At 47.2% G+C, this 22,256-nt stretch overlaps 1 protein-coding gene across 2 annotated transcripts in view; it reads left to right on the top strand.

Moving 5' to 3' along the window:
* The window catches only part of olfm1 (olfactomedin 1), a 69,182-nt gene that overhangs the window by 23,523 nt on the left and 23,403 nt on the right, over positions 1 to 22,256 (top strand). Inside the window, 3 exon segments of one of the 2 annotated variants that reach the window (NM_001100244.1) lie at positions 6,103 to 6,558; positions 14,344 to 14,493; positions 15,511 to 15,666. In NM_001100244.1, the coding sequence (NP_001093714.1) occupies positions 6,409 to 6,558; positions 14,344 to 14,493; positions 15,511 to 15,666 (456 nt within the window). In that variant the 5' untranslated portion in view covers positions 6,103 to 6,408. 2 annotated transcript variants of the gene reach the window in all.

Genomic DNA, 22,256 nt, shown 5'->3' with positions numbered 1-22,256 from the left:
CCTTGGCACAGGTAATTGGGTAATTATGGGTAATTATAAGCCACACAGAGCTGCACAGATGGAGCACTGCAATACAATACAGGCTTTACTCTTGGCTCCGCCCGGGCCCCGGGGGGCCCCAATAAGCCCAGATAATTAGGCCTTTCCGTATAGGAGAAAAGAAAATTCTAGATGCAGGGGGGATGGGGGAGGAGAATAATAATCCCATGTACAGGGCAATAACTGCCACTTGTAGCTGGCGGTTTTATTGTTTTCAGGGGCAACTGGGAGCCAAGGAAAGTGCTGCCCCCCAGAGATCTGCTACTGACCTACATATACATAGAGACTTAACTGTCACTGTGTCTGTCCCTTCCCTTCCCTGCACTGCTGGTTCTGACTCCTGATACAACTCCCCAATATCCATTCATTCCTCATTCTCACTGGGTTTATAGTTATGTGTAACTGTCACTGTGTCTGTCCCTTTCCCTTCCCTGCACTGCTGGTTCTGACTCCTGATACAACTCCCCAATATCCATTCATTCCTCATTCTCACTGGGTTTATAGTTATGTGTAACTGTCACTGTGTCTGTCCCTTTCCCTTCCCTGCACTGCTGGTTCTGACTCCTGATACAACTCCCCAATAATCCATTCATTCCTCATTCTTCACTGGGTTTTATAGTTATGTGTAACTGTCACTGTGTCTGTCCCTTTCCCTTCCCTGCACTGCTGGTTTCTGACTCCTGATACAACTCCCCAATATCCATTCATTCCTCATTCTCACTGGGTTTATAGTTATGTGTAACTGTCACTGTGTCTGTCCCTTTCCCTTCCCTGCACTGCTGGTTCTGACTCCTGGATACAACTCCCCGAATATCCATTCATTCCTCATTCTCACTGGGTTTATAGTTATGTGTAACTGTCACTGTGTCTGTCCCTTTCCCTTCCCTGCACTGCTGGTTCTGACTCCTGATACAACTCCCCAATATCCATTCATTCCTCATTCTCACTGGGTTTATAGTTATGTGTAACTGTCACTGTGCCTGTCCCTTTTCCCTTCTCTGCACTGCTGGTTCTGACTCCTGATACAAACTCCCCAATACCCATTCATCCCTCATTCTCACTGGGTTTATAGTTATGTGTAACTGTCACTGTGTCTGTCCCCTTTTCCCTTCCCTGCACTGCTGGTTCTTGACTCCTGATTACAACTCCCAATACCCATTCATTCCTCATTCTCACTGGGTTTATAGTTATGTGTAACTGTCACTGTGCCTGTCCCTTTCCCTTCTCTGCACTGCTGGTTCTGACTCCTGATACAACTCCCCAATACCCATTCATCCCTCATTCTCACTGGGTTTATAGTTATGTGTAACTGTCACTGTGTCTGTCCCTTTCCCTTCCCTGCACTGCTGGTTCTGACTCCTGATACAACTCCCCAATACCCATTCATCCCTCATTCTCACTGGGTTTATAGTTATGTGTAACTGTCACTGTGTCTGTCCCTTTCCCTTCCCTGCACTGCTGGTTCTGACTCCTGATACAACTCCCCAATATCCATTCATTCCTCATTCTCACTGGGTTTATAGTTATGTGTAACTGTCACTGTGTCTGTCCCTTTCCCTTCTCTGCACTGCTGGTTCTGACTCCTGATACAACTCCCCAATACCCATTCATTCCTCATTCTCACTGGGTTATAGTTATGTGTAACTGTCACTGTGTCTGTCCCTTTCCCTTCTCTGCACTGCTGGTTCTGACTCCTGATACAACTCCCCAATACCCATTCATTCCTCATTCTCACTGGGTTTATAGTTATGTGTAACTGTCACTGTGTCTGTCCCTTTCCCTTCTCTGCACTGCTGGTTCTGACTCCTGATACAACTCCCCAATACCCATTCATTCCTCATTCTCACTGGGTTTATAGTTATGTGTAACTGTCACTGTGTCTGTCCCTTTCCCTTCCCTGCACTGCTGGTTCTGACTCCTGATACAACTCCCCAATACCCATTCATCCCTCATTCTCACTGGGTTTATAGTTATGTGTAACTGTCACTGTGTCTGTCCCTTTCCCTTCCCTGCACTGCTGGTTCTGACTCCTGATACAACTCCCCAATACCCATTCATTCCTCATTCTCACTGGGTTTATAGTTATGTGTAAGTGTCACTGTCAGTTCAGACTACACATACCCTACCACACTGTATCGGCAGTCGGCTCCCCTGGTTCAGTTTCAGACTATGCAGCAGAAGCCGACACAGAGTAGAACACACTGCTGCTACATAGTTTCAGAGCAAAGTGAATACTGTACATATGTCCATCTGTCTGTACCTTGCCCCTATCCCTACCCCGTACCCCTCTCCCTGTTAGTTCGGTGCCCGGTGCCAGTAGCCGTGTCTCGTTTCTCCGTATACTTTCCCACCGGGATGTGGAACACTTGACAGATATTTTTAGAAAAAAATAGAATATATTGATCTGCTGTATCAGTTTCACTATCTCTCTCTGCTCTGCTAAATATACTCATCTCTTCCCTGTGTGTATGTGTGTGTGTGTGTGTGTGTGTGTGTGTGTATGTGTGTGTGTGTGTGTGTTGTGTGTGTGTGTGTATGTGTGTGTGTGTGTGATGTTGTCGTGTGTGTCGTGTGTGTGTGGTGTGTGTGTGTGTGTATGTGTGTGTGTGTGTGTGTGTGTGTGTGATGTATGTGTGTGTGTGTGTGTGTGTGTGTATGTGTGCTGTGTGTGTGTGTGTGTGTGTGTGTGTATGTATGTGTGTGTTGAGTTGTATGTGTGTGTATTGGTGTGTGGGTGTGTGTGATGTTGTGGTGGTCGTGGTGTTGTGTGTGTATGTTGTATGTGTCATGTGTGTGTGTGATACTGTTGTGATGATGTGATGTGTCGTATGTTGTATGTTTATGTGTATGTGTGTGTTATGTGTGTGTGTGTGTGTGGTATGTGAGTGTGTGTATGTGTGTGTGTGTATTGTGTGTGTGTGTGTGTGTGGTGTATGTGTGAGAACGCTGTGTGTGTGGTGTGTGTCATGTGTGCTCGTGTGTGTCGTGCATGCTGTGTCATGGACGGCTGTCTGTGTGTGTGTGTGTGGGTGTGTTATGTGTATGCTGTATGTGCTGATGTGCTCATGTCATCCGGTGCTATCGGCGTATGTGTGCTTGTGTGTCATGTGTGGTATGTGCTATGTGTTGTTTCTCGTGTGTGTTGTGCTGTGTGTTACTGTGTGGTACTCGTGTGTTGTGTGTTGTGTTCGTAATGTGTGTGTGTCATGTGTGTATGTGGGTGTGTGTGCGTGTAGTGGTGTATGCGTATGTGTGTGATGCTCGTGTCATGTGTGTATGTGCTGTCCATAGCTCGCCCTGTGCTTGTGTGTGTGTATGTGTCGTTACTGTGCTGTATGGTGCCTGTGTGTGTTGTATTGTCGTGTATGTGTTGATCCCCTGCTGTGCCCCGCCTGCTGCGTGCCCCCCGCCCTTCGTGTGCTGTGCTGTCATGTTCGTGTCGCCTGCTGTACTCGTGTGGTGCCGCCTGGGCCTGTCTCGACCGCCACTGCTGTACCCACCCACCACATCACTGTGCTGTGTGTGTGTATAGATCAGGATAGAAGATAGATAGATGATAGATTGCATTGTTAGATCCAATAGACTCAGGAATAGATGAAATAGAGTAGCTAGTAGAATGACGACTCGAACGAGATACGGCAACTAGATGTCACAATACGATAGATATGCACATCCCCTAATCGATACGTTTCAGAAATCAGATGATAGATAGACCGTAGATCAGAGTAGACTAGAGATAATACTGATGATGAGATAGAAGCAGATACGCACTAGATAGATAGTGAGAGATAAGATAAGATAGTATGAATCGATAGATACTGATAGTTAGAACAATAGCATCAGATACCTCTAGATAGAATAGCATAAATGAATCGTAGACTCAATCAAGCAATAAGATAGATAGACATGAAAGAGCACACGACATAACTTACAACATATTGATACGTTAATCTCACACAGTAGTAATCGAACTTATATTTAGATAGAGAGAATAGCAATACAATACAGCAATGATAGATAGTAATGATAGATATAAGCCAAAACACCGGCCCTCACGATGATAGCCCATGATTAGACCTAAACTTATTGATTAGAATGAAGCATATATTAAATAGCAACTGATCTCACTTCCTAGCACTAGCTCATCACACTAGACATAGATAGCATATAGATAGATAGCCAATAGCCATGATAGTGATAGATAGATAGATAGCATGATTAGATTGAAGTAGTTAAGCATAAATAGACCTGCAGACGATAATAGATACAGGAACTAATAATTAGATAGTATAACGAATAGATGATAATAACATAGCATGATATAGATTAGATCAATGATGAGAAAATAAGATAGATAGATGATAAGGCCGATAGTTAGCATACAGAGATAGCATAGATGATCCGACTAGCGCAATAGTCAGATGATAGGATAAATACGATAGACTCAAGACCTCCACCGCCACTAAGCACTCGACTACACGACACTTAAGTAAGCACCGAAGAACGAGAGAGCATAGATTGACCTAGACAGATAGATAGATTAAGCACTCAGATTGATACCACGCCTAGATGATTCACATCGAGAGAGAGATAGATAGATAGATAGATAGATAGATAGATAGATAGATAGATAGATAGGTAGATACAGAGAGATAGATAGATAGATAGATAGATACAGAGAGAGAGAGAGATAGATAGATAGATAGATAGATAGATAGATAGATACAGAGAGATAGATAGATAGATAGATAGATAGATACAGAGAGATAGATATATAGATAGATATATAGATAGATAGATACAGAGAGATAGATAGATAGATAGATAGATAGATACAGAGAGATAGATAGATAGATAGATAGATAGATACAGAGAGATAGATATATAGATAGATATATAGATAGATAGATACAGAGAGATAGATAGATAGATAGATAGATAGATAGATAGATAGATAGATGATAGATAGATGATAAATAGATAGATAGATAGATAGATACAGAGATAGATAGATAGATACAGAGAGAGAGATAGATAGATAGATAGATAGATAGATAGATAGATAGATAGATACAGAGAGATAGATAGATAGATAGATAGATAGATACAGAGAGAGAGATAGATAGATAGATAGATAGATAGATAGATAGATACAGAGAGATAGATAGATAGATAGATAGATACAGAGAGATAGATATATAGATACAGAGAGATAGATATATAGATACAGAGAGATAGATAGATAGATGATAGATAGATAGATACAGATAGATAGATAGATACAGAGATAGATAGGAGAGAGATACAGACAGACAGATGATTCCGGGGAATGTGGGTAGTGGGTTTGTTCCCACGCAGCTCCCTGGGAGCAGATGCTATGGGGGGGGTGTGGGGGGGAGTAGGGGGGTGAGTAGGGGGGTGTATGGGGGTGAGTGGGGGGGGCAGTATGGGGGTGAGTAGGGGGCAGTAGGGGGGTGTATGGGGGTGAGTGGGGGGGCAGTATGGGGGTGAGTAGGGGGCAGTAGGGGGGTGTATGGGGGTGAGTGGGGGGGCAGTATGGGGGTGAGTAGGGGCAGTAGGGGGGTGTATGGGGGTGAGTGGGGGGGCAGTAGGGGGGTGTATGGGGGTGAGTGGGGGGGCAGTAGGGGGTGTATGGGGGCAGTATGGGGGTGAGTGGGGGGCAGTAGGGGGGTGTATGGGGTGTATGGGGGCAGTATGGGGGTGAGTAGGGAGGTGAGTATGGGGGTGAGTGGGGGGCAGTATGGGGGTGAGTAGGGGGGGCAGTAGGGGGGTGAGTAGGGGGGTGTATGGGGGCAGTATGGGGGTGAGTGGGGGGCAGTATGGGGTTGAGTAGGGGGATGAGTATGGGGGTGAGTGGGGGGGCAGTATGGGGGTGAGTGGGGGGGGGCAGTAGGGGGGGTGTATGGGGGTGAGTAGGGGAGACAGAGGGAGGGGTTAGAAGCAGAAGAGAATGTGACATCAGCTCTGCGTAACACCGCCGCTCAGGCCCCTCCTCCCCTCCCACTAACTCACTGCGATCCCCGCTCGGCTCAGTCGGTCGCTGCTTATCGCTCCGCTCGGTGGGCTCGGGAAGCACTGGCCGGAGGGGACGGGGGCTGAGAGGCAATACGGATCTGTGCCCCGCCGCTGTTTAATAAGGATATTGCCCCACAGGCAGCCGACCCCTTGGGAAGCCCCATTCGCTCTCCCTGCCCAGCCGGCCCCTGTAGGGAACCATGGCTCGGAAGCGATGTGTCGCTGGGTGTGAGGGCTGGGAGGCTCCTCTGCTCCCCGCAGGCACCGTGCCGCCCCAGGCGAGTCGTTTGGCCGATTCAGAATGAAGGGTTGGTCGGGGGCAGCCAAGCAATCATGTCGGTGCCTTTGCTGAAGATTGGGGTTGTGCTGAGCACCATGGCGATGATCACCAACTGGATGTCGCAGACGCTGCCCTCCCTGGTGGGGCTCAATACCACCAAGCTAACGGCGGCCAATGCGGGCACCCTGGATAGAAGCACAGGGGTAAGTTCCCCTTTAATCTCTCGCTTCGCTCCGGCATGCTGGGAGTTAATTATATCTATAATAGAATCATTTTTATATGTTTCTGGGCCAAACTTGGGCCCCTGCTCCTGGGGGTCCCCAGGGAAAAGCCCCTCTGTATAATGGGGCATTAACCCTTTGTATACCCCTATGTAACGAGAAATACCCCAGGTAATGTTGCCCTCCTCCCCCTGTTGCCCCTGGCTATGTTACCCCTTGGCCAACGCTTCCACCCCGGCTCTAAGGGCATTTGTGCCAATACATGCCTAGGTGTGCCCCCCTGCATTAACCCTTTGCGTTCCCAAACCTTCTATGCACATACATGTCATTAGGTAGGTACCACATTAATCCCAATGAGAGGGGCCCTGATCACAAGAGCTGACACTCTCAGAGCTGGGGAGAAGGGCACGGGGGGGGGTAGATAATGGAATCTAAGGGCATTTGTGCCAATACATGCCTAGGTGTGCCCTCCTGCATTAACCATATTTTTTCCCCCATATAATGAGAAATACTCCAGTGTGGGTAATTCTCTTCTCCCCCTGTTGCCCCTGGCTATGTTACCCCTTGGCCAACGCTTCCACCCCGGGTATAAGGGCATTTGTGCCAATACATGTCTAGGTGTGCCTTCCTGCATTAACCCTTTGTGTTCCCAAACCTTCTATGCACATACAGGTCATTAGGTAGGTACCACATTAATCCCAATGAGAGGGGCCCTGATCACAAGAGCTGACACTCTCAGAGCTGGGGAGAAGGGCACGGGGGGGGGGGGGGCGGGAGATAATGGATGCTAACGGCATTTGTGCCAATACATGTCTAGGTGTGCCTTCCTGCATTAACCCTTTGCTTTCCCAAACCTTCTAGGTAGGTACCATTAGAGATTCAACCTCTCTAATCCCAATGAGAGGGGCCCTGATCACAAGAGCTTACACTCTCAGAGCTGGGGAGAAGGGCACGGGGGGGGGGGGGGGTGAGATATTGAATTCTAAGGGCCTAGGTGCCTAGGTGTGCCTTCCTGCATTAACCCTTTATATATCCCTGTGTAATGATAAATACTCCAGTGTGGGCAATGTTACCCTCCTCTCCCCCTGTTGCCCCTGGCTATGTTACCCCTTGGCCAACGTTTCCACCCCGGCTCTAAGGGCATTTGTGCCAATACATGTCTAGGTGTGCCTTCCTGCATTAACCCTTTGCATTCCCAAACCTTCCATGCACATACAGGTCATTAGGTAGGTACCACATTCAGCCTCACTAATCCCAATGAGAGGGGCCCTGATCACAAGAGCTTACACTCTCAGAGCTGGGGAGAAGGGCACGGGGGGGGGGAGATAATGGATTCTAAGGGCATTTGTGCCAATACATGTCTAGGTGTGCCCTCCTGCATTAACCCTATATATTTCCCCATATAATGAGAAATACTCCAGTGTGGGTAATTCTCTTCTCCCCCTGTTGCCCCTGGCTATGTTACCCCTTGGCCAACGCTTCCACCCCGGGTATAAGGGCATTTGTGCCAATACATGCCTAGGTGTGCCTTCCTGCATTAACCCTTTGCGTTCCCAAACCTTCTATGCACATACATGTCATTAGGTAGGTACCACATTAATCCCAATGAGAGGGGCCCTGATCACAAGAGCTGACACTCTCAGAGCTGGGGAGAAGGGCACGGGGGGGGGGAGATAATGGATGCTAACGGCATTTGTGCCAATACATGTCTAGGTGTGCCTTCCTGCGTTAACCCTTTGCTTTCCCAAACCTTCTAGGTAGGTACCATTAGAGATTCAACCTCTCTAATCCCAATGAGAGGGGCCCTGATCACAAGAGCTTACACTCTCAGAGCTGGGGAGAAGGGCACGGGGGGGGGGGGGGAGATATTGAATTCTAAGGGCCTAGGTGTGCCTTCCTGCATTAACCCTTTATATATCCCTATGTAATGATAAATACTCCAGTGTGGGCAATGTTACCCTCCTCCCCCCTGTAGCCCCTGGCTATGTTACCCCTTGGCCAACGCTTCCACCCCGGCTATAAGGGCAGTTGTGCCAATACATGTCTAGGTGTGCCTTCCTGCATTAACCCTTTGCTTTCCCAAACCGTCTATGCACATACAGGTCATTAGGTAGGTACCACTTTCAACCTCACTAATCCCAATGAGAGAGGCCCTGATCACAAGAGCTGACACTCTCAGGGCTGGGGAGAAGGGCACGGGGGGGGGGAGATAAATGGATTCTAAGGGCATTTGTGCCAATACATGTCTAGGTGTGCCTTCCTGCATTAACCCTTTGCTTTCCAAAGGCTTCTATGCACATACAGGTCATTAGGTAGATACCACATTAATCCCAATGAGAGGGGCCCTGATCACAAGAGCTTACACTCTCAGAGCTGGGGAAAAGGGTGCGCGGGGGGGGGGATAATGGATTCAAAGGGCAATCGTTGTTGGTGTAATTAAAGCAATCAAGCCGCTGCTTAGTAACGATCCTTCTTGCTCGTTAGCCAGACGGGGGGGGGGGCAATACCAATATATCGTCTCTACTACTGATATACACGTTGGGGGTCATTCTCAATGACAAAGCACGTAGAACTCAGAGCGCCGTACGCACGGAATACCGCGTCCTTCCAAGGTTGTACTTGATGAATGTGAATGAAGCTACTATGTTACTGCCGGTTTCATTGAGAAAAAATATTGCTCTTTTATCCCTGCGCTTTCAGCTGTTTGTTTCCGCGATAGAAAGTGACGCCGTCGTGTCCTTCCCCGATATTGTCCCATCATCATCCTCCTCCCCGATTCTGTTGTTTATTTTTTAACTTCTTTTGAATTGGAAAATAAATGGAATTTAAAGAGAAATGAATGGATACAGGGAAAGGCACCTAAAGCGTCAGTTTATTGCTGGACTACATTTCCCAAGATTCCTTGATAGACGTCAACAGATTTGAGTCAATGCTATAGATATGTAATAAACATAGATAATATAGAGATACACAGGCAACCAGTGCGTGCTGAACTTTAGGCCCATGTTACAACTATCATCTCTCCCTACTATACCTGCTATCCCACAGCCCCAGTCCCTTCCCAGAGGCTATTATCCCCCCACTGCTACTATAGGCACCATCTCTCCCTACTATACCTGCTATCCCACAGCCCCAGTCCCTTCCCAGAGGCTATTATCCCCCCCACTGCTACTATAGGCACCATCTCTCCCTACTATACCTGCTATCCCACAGCCCCAGTCCCTTCCCAGAGGCTATTATCCCCCCACTGCTACTATAGGCCACCATCTCTCCCTACTATACCTGCTATCCCACAGCCCCAGTCCCTTCCCAGAGGCTATTATCCCCCCACTGCTACTATAGGCACCATCTCTCCCTACTATACCTGCTATCCACAGCCCCAGTCCCTTCCCAGAGGCTATTATCCCCCCCACTGCTACTATAGGCACCATCTCTCCCTACTATACCTGCTATCCCACAGCCCCAGTCCCTTCCCAGAGGCTAATTATCCCCCCACTGCTACTATAGCACCATCTCTTCCCTACTATACCTGCTATCCCACAGCCCCAGTCCCTTCCCAGAGGCTATTATCCCCCCACTGCTACTAATAGGCACCATCTCTCCCTACTATACCTGCTATTCCCACAGCCCCAGTCCCTTCCCAGAGGCTATTATCCCACTGCTACTATAGCACCATCTCTCCCTACTATACCTGCTATCCACAGCCCCAGTCCCTTCCCAGAGGCTATTATCCCCCACTGCTACTATAGGCACCATCTCTCCCTACTATACCTGTTATCCCACAGCCCCAGTCCCTTCCCAGAGGCTATTATCCCCCCACTGCTACTATAAGGCACCATCTCTCCCTACTATACCTGCGTATCCCACAGCCCCAGTCCCTTCCCAGAGGCTATTATCCCCCCACTGCCTACTATAGGCACCATCTCTCCCTACTATACCTGCTATCCCACAGCCCCAGTCCCTTCCCAGAGGCTATTATCCCCCCACTGCTACTATAGGCACCATCTCTCCCTACTATACCTGCTATCCCACAGCCCCAGTCCCTTCCCAGAGGCTATTATCCCACTGCTACTATAGGCACCATCTCTCCCTACTATACCTGCTATCCCACAGCCCCAGTCCCTTCCCAGAGGCTATTATCCCCCCACTGCTACTATAGGCACCATCTCTCCCTACTATACCTGCTATCCCACAGCCCCAGTCCCTTCCCAGAGGCTATTATCCCCCCACTGCTACTATAGGCACCATCTCTCCCTACTATACCTGCTATCCCACAGCCCCAGTCCCTTCCCAGAGGCTATTATCCCCCACTGCTACTATAGGCACCATCTCTCCCTACTATACCTGCTATCCCACAGCCCCAGTCCCTTCCCAGAGGCTATTATCCCCCCCACTGCTACTATAGGCACCATCTCTCCCTACTATACCTGCTATCCCACAGCCCCAGTCCCTTCCCAGAGGCTATTATCCCCCCACTGCTACTATAGGCACCATCTCTCCCTACTATACCTGCTATCCCACAGCCCCAGTCCCTTCCCAGAGGCTATTATCCCACTGCTACTATAGGCACCATCTCTCCCTACTATACCTGCTATCCCACAGCCCCAGTCCCTTCCCAGAGGCTATTATCCCCCACTGCTACTATAGGCACCATCTCTCCCTACTATACCTGCTATCCCACAGCCCCAGTCCCTTCCCAGAGGCTATTATCCCCCCACTGCTACTATAGGCACCATCTCTCCCTACTATACCTGCTATCCCACAGCCCCAGTCCCTTCCCAGAGGCTATTATCCCCATTACTATAGACACCATCTCAGAGGCTACTATCATTATCTTGCTTACCTGCTGAATGCAGTTACTCCTGCTGTGACCTTCCCAAAGACCGATATATAAAATACATAAATATCTTTACATATTTCTATTAAAGATATGGGAGAAGTGAACTCGATACAGTGTAAGGCTGCAATTAAACATTAAGATGTATGGCATAAAAATAATGATATGCTTGCATAGGCAAATCCGCAGAACACATCTCACCCGCTATTAACTCAACAGGCCTTAGAGAATTCATTCATTTATATCATATCAGGTGGCAGAGGCCCATAAATCACATGCAATTTGCAGCACAGAAATGTGTCATTTGAGGATAAATATATCCCTTTTCTTCGCGGCGCTACCGGGAAAGCAGAGGGGCAGCACGGGGTCCGCCATTAATTAATGCCTACAGCTGGGTGTCGGCACATAGGCACAAAGGATGACGAGAAATCGGAGGCTCTTACCTTCCATAGGATTTCAGGCCTTAGCAATTGGGTTCCTCTGGGTTCCTTTCCCTCAATGTATCAGTAGGGTGGTGATGGCACGTAATAGGCCTCTGTTTAACCATTGGGTTGATCTACCTTCATAAAGGTGGGGGTGACCTAAGGTGCAGTGAGACCTGTTCTACACTTGGTAAGGTCTATATCCTAACAATGAGAAAGTGTTGGGGATAGGGGGGCTTAGAGCAATGGCTGGGGGCTGAGCCTGTAAGCCAGTTGGGGTTAGATTTGGAGAGAATGCCTACTTGCTCTTCTAGATAGTCCTGGAAGCCCAGTTTGAAGGTTGGTTAGGGTAAGACTTGGGGCGAACGCTTGATTTTCTTGGCAACATGACTGAATTACCAATGTGAACTACTAATAATATATCAGTGACCTTGGAATGGGGCTCAGGGAGGCCCCGACCAAATTCTGGACCTCAAAAGTAGGGTCTGAACCATCAAAAACTCACTCAAAAAGCATCAGGATTAGAATATTGCTTGGAGTCCACCCACTACTTGTGTTTGTTTAACTCTTGCACCATTCATTCCCCAACCCCATACACTGGAGGGTATAATGGGGCCAAAATGCACTTGGTAAGGTCTATATCCTGAAAATGAGAAAGCGTTGGGTTAGGGGGCTTAGAGGAATGACTGGGGGTCGAGCCTGTAAGCCAGTTGGGGTTAGATTTGGAGAGAATGCCTATTTGTTCTTCTAGATAAGCCCAGTTTGAAGGTTGGTTTGGGTAAGACTTGGGGTGAACACATTATTTTCATGGCAACATGAGTGAATTACAAAGCAAACTACTAATACTATATCAGTGACTTTGGAATGGGCTATGGGAGGCCCAGACCAAAGTCTGGACCTCAAAAGTAGGGTCTGAACCATCAAAAATTCCCTCAAAAAGAATCAGGTTTAGAATATTGCTTGGAGACCACCCACTACTTGTGTTTGTTTAACTCTTGCACCATTCATTCTCAACCCAACCCCATACACTGGGGGGTATAATGGGGCCAAAATGCACTTGGTAAGGTCTATATCCTAACAATGAGAAAGTGTTGGGGATAGGGGGGCTTAGAGCAATGGCTGGGGCCAAGCCTGTAAGTCAGTTGGGGTTAGATTTGGAGAGAATGCCTACTTGCTCTTCTAGATAGTCCTGGAAACCCAGTTTGAAGGTTGGTTAGGGTAAGACTTGGGGCGAACACTTGATTTTCTTGGCAACATGACTGAATTATGAATGTGAACTACTAATACTATATCAGTGACTTTGGAATGGGCTATGGGAGGCCCGGACCAAAGTCTGGACCTCAAAAGTAGGGTCTGAACCATCAAAAATTCCCTCAAAAAGAATCAGGTTTAGAATATTGCTTGGAGACCACCCACTACTTGTGTTTGTTCAACTCTTGCACCATTCATTCCTCAACCACGTATAATGGGGCCAAAATGCACTTGGTAAGGTCTATATCCTAACAATGAGAAAGTGTTGGGGATAGGGGGGCTTAGAGCAATGGCTGGGGCCAAGCCTGTAAGCCAGTTGGGTTTAGATTTGGAGAGAGCGCCTACTTGCTCTTCTAGATAGTCCTGGAAGCCCAGTTTGAAGGTTGGTTAGGGTAAGACTTGGGGCGAACACTTGACTTTTTTTGGCAACATGACTGAATTATGAATGCAACTACTAATACTATATCAGTGACCTTGGAATGGGCTAAGGGAGGCCCTGGCCAAATTCTGGACCTCAAAAGTAGGGTCTGAACCATTAAAAACCTACTCAAAAAGCATCAGGTTTAGAATATTGCTTGGAGACCACCCACTACTTGTGTTTGTTCAACTCTTAGACCATTCATTTGCAACCCAACCCCATACACCGGAGGGTATAATGGGTCCAAAATGCACTTGGTAAGGTCTATATCCTAACAATGAGAAGGTGTTGGGTATAGGGGGGCTTAGAGCAATTACAGGGGGCCGAACCTGTAAGCCAGTTGGGGTTAGATTTGGAGAGAACGCCTACTTGCTCTTCTAGAAGCCCAGTTTGAAGGTTGGTTAGGGTAAGACTTGGGGCAATCACTTGATTTTCTTGGCAACATTACTGAATTATGAATGTGAACTACTAATACTATATCAGTGACTTTGGAATGGGCTATGGGAGGCCCGGACCAAAGTCTGGACCTCAAAAGTAGGGTCTGAACCATCAAAAGCATCAGGTTTAGAATATTGCTTGGAGACCACCCACTACTTGTGTTTGTTCAACTCTTGCACCATTCATTCCCCAACCCCATACACTAATGGGGCGGGGCCAAAGTGAACTATTAGGTTGAAGTCTCTGTAGATGGTGACACCATAAGAATTTACCAGCAACGTTCTGCCCTTATCCCCATGATGTTCCAAACTCAGCACCTAAGCCTTCTGGCCTCAATGAGCGGCAGTTCCCCATGAACCGGTTTGGCGGGGCGGTAACCTATTTTTTTGCCTTCTTTGCAGGTTTTGCCAACCAACCCAGAAGAGAGCTGGCAGGTGTACAGCTCTGCCCAGGACAGCGAAGGGCGATGTATATGCACAGTGGTGGCACCTCAACAGACAATGTGTTCACGGGATGCCAGGACAAAACAGCTCAGGCAGCTATTAGAAAAGGTACTTGTCTCCTCTTGGGTTGTCCCTGTAGCACCCCTCTGGCTCACCCATGATTGTGTTACCAAACTTCTTCACACAAAAAAAGTTATTTCTGGGCTCAGTGGACTCTATAGGGGAAGCTTATTTCACTTGCACCCTTACCACTTCCTGCTCTTCAGAGCAGGAACCTGTTCCCAGCCTTCTAATATAAGGGTATTATAATGCACAAGGGTTCAAAAGGAACCTTATCTCAGCCAATGAAAATTAAAGCCACGGTGACGAATATTTAAGCACAAGGGGGTCGTTAGCTTGACTTTAAAAGAAGGGGTTAATATTAAGTGTAGAGAAGGTTTCAGCCTATTGGGAAATGAGGTGGCCACTGCTAGCACGGAGATCCCTGTATTGAGTAGGAACAACGGGAGTCTGAGCGCGGTACCTGCCAAAATGTGTTATTGATGGGAGTTCTCCGAGATTGTAGGTGACGGCTATTGACCGGTTACAAGCACCATTAATTGGAAAATGGAAGCAAGCCCAATGAGCTAGCGTGAAGGCCTCGCTGCTTGACTCAGCGTCTTTATGAAGGGAAGAGGAAATTGCTTGTTGACGTATTCGGGGAAATAAAAGCAGCAGGGAGTGTCTGGGAAAGTGCTTAAGAACCCTGAGTAGTTCAGCTGGATATATATAATAAGCACCCAAGTCTTCCCAAACATTATATTGAGAAGCATAGATGACCAGGTAGACCATATATGACCAGGAAGATGGTTCATAAAATAGGGTGACGTAAGATGAATGAAGCAATATTAGTCCTGGCTGTCCATAAAATACCCATAATTCACTGGGAATGCACATTCCCTGTACCTGTGTTAGAAGTCTATCTCTGGCCACCACCTTGGCAGCCATCTGTAGGCATCTAAAGTGTTGATGCCTCATTTTGAGAAGTAGTTGGGGCAACGCAATGGCTACATCAGCATAGGTTTGAATATTGGAATGTGAATCGAAGTTGCTGTACCTTCCAGCCAATCAGTGTCGCTCTTCCAGGTGCAGAACATGTCTCAGTCGATAGAAGTATTGGACAGGCGGACCCAGCGGGACCTGCAATACGTAGAGAGAATGGAAAACCAAATGAAGGGCCTGGAATCCAAGTTCAAACAAGTGGAAGAGACGCACAGGCAACACCAGGCCAGGCAGTTTAAGGTTGGTACCAACATGGGAAATGCCACTTCAAAGGGGGTGGTATGACTTTTTTGACATTGTAGAGATGATCAAAATAAGGACCCTACCATTTCTGGGAATTGCTTCTTGAAAGACTAAAAGCTGAGGCTTTACCCAATGTCCATAATGGATTCGTTATTTCCGAATGAAGTATCTTCCAGAAATGGCGGCCTCTTCGTTACTCAAGAAAACAAGCTCTACAACATATTTTGTCAACATATAAAGTCATACTTCCCCTTTAAATGAATGTGTTATGGAAAGAAGAGTGTGAATGGAATTCTCATTGGGTATTTGTCTCGTTTAAGAGAAGGAGAACCTAAGAATGACTTTTATTAGAAAGAAAGTGGAGGGGAATGGGCCAGTGGCTGAGCAAGGAGGAGATATGACCAACCTTTGGCTTTACAGATCTTTTTAAACTACACCCCCCAAGGCCAGTTCAGTAACACCTAAAAAGCCGACAGTTTCCAATCCCCCAATTTAGAAGAACCCAGTTCTGCCATATGACACCTAGGAATATTAAAAAGGTGAAGTTAAGAACAGAAATAATGGCGTGATAAGTGCCCATTGTCTCAAAATGGTCTAGTGGTGTGGACCACGTCATGGTTGTCTTCTAGAAACACAAGCTGAGGTTCTAGAATGAGACAGCAAGGCAACCAGTTGGGGTGGAGATGAAGAAATTGAGGAAAAGTTAGGCATTGTTGGCCACTTACCCCCTATTTCACATGTTTGTTGGCCAGCTTAACAGTGAAGTCATACAAAGAGGTCTATGGAGATGTTTAAAGAGGGCTTTACCTGGCCTACAGGTCTCCAGTTGGACATCCCTGTTCACAGCTGATTACGGTCCAGTCTATATTTCATATATGAACGGAGTAAACTTTGTTTAGACATTAATTCCAATGGAGAAAACATGGTGGGGCAGAGGGAACCCATCTGGGCCAAATGTCTAGACAGAGTTTGCTCCTTCTCTAACTTATATCAAGATGATTTTGTAAAGATGGGCGGATCTGATCATTTGGCAAGGTCAACAAACGAGTGAATCCAGATCCAATTGGATCATCCAATGGGGCCCTCCTCCAATTGAATCTTCAAACCTGCCCCATTGATAGGTGGCCAGATATTGGACTATTGTTGGGCCCCATAGTCAATATGACTTCTACTCAGCTACTTCCAACAAGCCCCACCCATTCTATGTGGTTTAACCGATTCAGGGAAGGCAGAAAGGCACCTAGATACCAGGAGAAGGACTGTGCGTATAAACCCCCCCGGCAACCGAGCGTTCAGCAGTGAGAACAGAGGGCACGGCACTGTTAGAAACGAGGCACGACTCTTGTTAATTAGAGTTGAATGGATGTAAACATCCTTAGCCCGACTAAATAAACAAGCCGTCCAAATGGCAGTGCTGTTTGCTCAGAGCCTGAGTAGGAGGCAGCGACGGAACAATGTTCTGACTGTCAGCCCCGCCATTTGTGCGGCAAATCAGCCGCTTTCTCACTTCACGAGCTGAAAATGAAAATGAGTTATTAGAGTAAAGTACCTGTTGATTACTGTATTTAATAAATTAAGCCAACTCTGCCAGAGCATTCCCCAAGGCAGCCATTTTCTTCACTGTCAAAAGGAACTTTATTTTGTCCAGAATATTCCTTCTATAGAAATGAATGGAACCTATTGTTTCCCTTAGACAGTATGATATTAGGGTATAGCTTATTGTGTGCCCAGAGCATTCCTGCATAACATATCTGTATCTATATTGGTATTACAATCACCCTGTTATATTTCCAGGGGTACCCAGGGCACAAATAAGCACTCACCCCAAATCCCCCCTAACTGGCCTTCAGGCTGGGCCCCCTTAGCCCATAACAAGGTTACAGATATATAGAAACATTGGGGTAACAGTCACCCCGCTATAGTTCCAGGGGTACCCAGGGCACAAATAAGCACTCACCCCAAATCCCCCCCTAACTGGCCTTCAGGCTGGGCCCCCTTAGCCCATAACAAGGTTACAGATATATAGAAACATTGGGGTAACAGTCACCCTGCTATAGTTCCAGGGGTACCCAGGGCACAAATAAGCACTCACCCCAAATCCCCCCCTAACTGGCCTTCAGGCTGGGCCCCCTTAGCCCATAACAAGGTTACAGATATATAGAAACATTGGGGTAACAGTCACCCCGCTATAGTTCCAGGGGTACCCAGGGCACAAATAAGCACTCACCCCAAATCCCCCCTAACTGGCCTTCAGGCTGGGCCCCCTTAGCCCATAACAAGGTTACAGATATATAGAAACATTGGGGTAACAGTCACCCCGCTATAGTTCCAGGGGTACCCAGGGCACAAATAAGCACTCACCCCAAATCCCCCCCCTAACTGGCCTTCAGGCTGGGCCCCCTTAGCCCATAACAAGGTTACAGATATATAGAAACATTGGGGTAACAGTCACCCTGCTATAGTTCCAGGGGTACCCAGGGCACAAATAAGCACTCACCCCAAATCCCCCCTAACTGGCCTTCAGGCTGGGCCCCCTTAGCCCATAACAAGGTTACAGATATATAGAAACATTGGGGTAACAGTCACCCTGCTATAGTTCCAGGGGTACCCAGGGCACAAATAAGCACTCACCCCAAATCCCCCCCCTAACTGACCTTCAGGCTGGGCCCCCTTAGCCCATAACAAGGTTACAGATATATAGAAACATTGGGGTAGCAATAGCTTTATGTACCAGTTGAATGTAGGGTTATTACTATTCCTATTCATATTAGAAGGTATCAGAATAGCCCAATGTTCCCCTGTATGTCTGTAAATAACACATCATAGTGAATCAGAATTTCTCCCTTTGGAGCAAAGATGGGCGGCCAAGACCCAGTGACCCGGCGTCTGACGTTTCTGGAAGTGCCGTCACTTTGCTTCCTTCTAATTGATCCCTATGGGAGTGAGGCGGGTTCATGGGAATATCTTCCTTGTGCTATAAATTAGGGTTATCATTCCAATAATTGGATATTTGGCAAGTGCAGCGCTGAGCTGTCCATCTCACAAATGGTGTAGAGTAGTACAGATGGGGTTTTTTACCCTCATACTGTACTGTCTAAGGGAAACACTATGGCACCTCCCTCCCATATGTATAAATACAAATATACAGAGAAGGAATGTTCTGGGCACACAATAAGCTGTACCCCCATACTGTACTGTGTAAGGGAAACACTATGGCACCTCCTACCCATATGTATAAATACAAATATACAGAGAAGGAATGTTCTGGGCACACAATTAGCTGTACCCCCATACTGTACTGTGTAAGGGAAACACTATGGCACCTCCTACCCATATGTATAAATACAAATATACAGAGAAGGAATGTTCTGGGCACACAATTAGCTGTACCCCCATACTGTACTGTGTAAGGGAAACACTATGGCACCTCCTACCCATATGTATAAATACAAATATACAGAGAAGGAATGTTCTGGGCACACAATAAGCTGTACCCCCATACTGTACTGTCTAAGGGAAACACTATGGCACCTCCCTCCCATATGTATAAATACAAATATACAGAGAAGGAATGTTCTGGGCACACAATAAGCTGTACCCCCATACTGTACTGTCTAAGGGAAACACTATGGCACCTCCCTCCCATATGTATAAATACAAATATACAGAGAAGGAATGTTCTGGGCACACAATAAGCTGTACCCCCATACTGTACTGTCTAAGGGAAACACTATGGCACCTCCCTCCCATATGTATAAATACAAATATACAGAGAGGGAATGTTCTGGGCACACAATAAGCTGTACCCCCATACTGTACTGTCTAAGGGAAACACTATGGCACCTCCCTCCCATATGTATAAATACAAATATACAGAGAAGGAATGTTCTGGGCACACAATAAGCTGTACCCCCATACTGTTCTGTCTAAGGGAAACACTATGGCACCTCCCTCCCATATGTATAAATACAAATATACAGAGAGGGAATGTTCTGGGCACACAATAAGCTGTACCCCCATACTGTACTGTCTAAGGGAAACACTATGGCACCTCCCTCCCATATGTATAAATACAAATATACAGAGAAGAAATGTTCTGGGCACACAATAAGCTGTACCCCCATACTGTACTGTCTAAGGGAAACACTATGGCACCTCCCTCCCATATGTATAAATACAAATATACAGAGAAGGAATGTTCTGGGCACACAATAAGCTGTACCCCCATACTGTACTGTCTAAGGGAAACACTATGGCACCTCCCTCCCATATGTATAAATACAAATATACAGAGAAGGAATGTTCTGGGCACACAATAAGCTGTACCCTCATACTGTACTGTCTAAGGGAAACACTATGGCACCTCCTACCCATATGTATAAATACAAATATACAGAGAAGGAATGTTCTGGGCACACAATAAGCTGTACCCCCATACTGTACTGTCTAAGGGAAACACTATGGCAGCTCCCTATACCCTGTGTATTTTCTTTTTAATAATGTGCCTTTTCCCCCTAGTTCATAGGGAACCCTCCCAATTTTTTTTTTCCATAATGAAAGAAAATGTAATCCTAAGCAGCTTTCCAATCACTATTAATTCCTCGTTCTCACTGGTTCTATGGTTATTTGTAAATGTCATTGCTACTGAAAGCCGTATCCGTCTGGCCATTCATTTTGCTCTTCCGGTTCCAGTTCCTGAAACAAGGCAGCCAATGAAGAGATCAGGATAAAGGTTCCCATACACCATAAGATCCGCTCGCCAAGCAAGTGGATCTTCTCCCGATATCCCCCACCTATGGGTGGGGGATATCAGGAGAATTCCGGCTAATTCTATCGTTTGGCCCTGGGGCCAAACGATCGAATTATAATGACGGGTATAGGCAAAGTCGGTTCGGGGACCACATCAACGAGCTGATGCGGTCCCAGATCCGACTAGATTTTTAAACCTGCCCGATTGATATCTGCCCGATTTCAGGCCAGATATTGGTCGGACAGTCCTGTCGTTAATGCCCCTACACGGGCCGATTAGCTGCCGAAGCTGTCTAAGGGTCCCCATACACGGGCCGATTCTAGCTGCTGATATCGGCCCCTTAGACCAATTCGGCAGCTAATTGGCTCGTGTATGGGCACTAACGACAGGACTGTCCGACCGATATCTGGCCTGAAATCGGGCAGATTTCGGTCGGATCAGGGACTGCATCGGCTCGTTGATGCGGTCCCCGGACCGACTTTGCCTATACCTGTCGTTATAATTCAATCGTTTGGCCCCAGGGCAACATCACCAAGTGAGCGGATCTGAAGGTGTATGGGCACCCTGATCCGACTCGATTTTTTAACCTGCCCAACCGATATCTGCCTGATTTCAGGCCAGATATCGGTTGGGCAGTCCCGTCGTTAGTGCCCATATGTGGGCCGATTAGCTGCCGAATTGGTCTAAAGGTCCCCCATACACGGGCCGATTCTAGCTGCTGATATGGGTCCCTTAGACCGATTCGGCAGCTTATCGGGCCGTGTATGGGCACTACCGACGGGTCTGCCCAACCAATATCTGGCCTGAAATCAGGCAGGTTAAAAAATCGAGTCGGATCAGGGACCGCATCGGCTCATTGATGCGGCCCCCAGACTGGCTTTGCCTATATCCACTGTAATAATTCAATTGTTTGGCCCCAGGGCCAACAATCGAATTAGCCTGGATTCTCCCAATATCGCCCACCCGTAGGTGGGGGATATCGGGAGAAGATCCGCTCGCTTGGCGACATCGCCAAACGAGCGGATCTTATGGTGTATGGGGCACCTTTATCCTGATCTCTTTATTGGCTGCCTTGTTTCCGGAATTGGAACCGGAAGAGCAAAATGAAAGGTGTATGGGGACCTTAAGGGACCAATATCGGCAGCTAGAATCGGGCCGTGTATGGGGAACTTTAGACCAATTCGGCAGCTAATCGGCCCGTGTATGGGCACTAACGACGGGACTGCCTGACCGATATCTGGCCTGGTTATAAAATCTAGTTGGATAGGGGCCACATTGGCTCGTTGATGCAGTCCCCGGACCGACTTTGCCTATACCCGTCATTATAATTCGATCCTTTGGTCCCAGGGCCAAACGATTGAATTAGCCTGGATTCTTCCGATATCGTCCACTCGTAGGTGGGGGAAATCGGGAGAAGATCCACTTGCTTGGGGAGCGGATCTGAAGGTGTATGGGCACCTTTATCCTGATCTCTTCATTGGCTTCGGCTACATTGTTTCAGGAGTCAGAACCAGGGGATAGGAAGGGACGGATACTGCCTTCAATGGCACATAAACGTTGAATGTGTGTTGGAAAGAATATTGGGTAGCACTAGGTATTTGGGGCAAATATGGCAGCCCAGTAGGCGCTATAGGGATAGAGTTGGTCTAGAAAGCAAGAGCTTCCCTAGGTTATATCCAGACCCCGGGGTGTATTTGTATTTGAATGGCTGTATTAAGGGCGCTCGGTGCCACGAAGGTCCTCAATGGTATCTCGTTTTCTCGCTTACAGGGCTAACTTATACAGACTGAAGAGGCAGTTTACTCCCATGTTCCCCCATGAAAGAGAGACACACAGC

The sequence above is a fragment of the Xenopus tropicalis genome, chromosome 8, assembly GCF_000004195.4.
Source record: "Xenopus tropicalis strain Nigerian chromosome 8, UCB_Xtro_10.0, whole genome shotgun sequence".
NCBI lineage: Eukaryota > Metazoa > Chordata > Amphibia > Anura > Pipidae > Xenopus > Xenopus tropicalis.
This window is presented reverse-complemented; position numbering and strand designations above follow the sequence as displayed.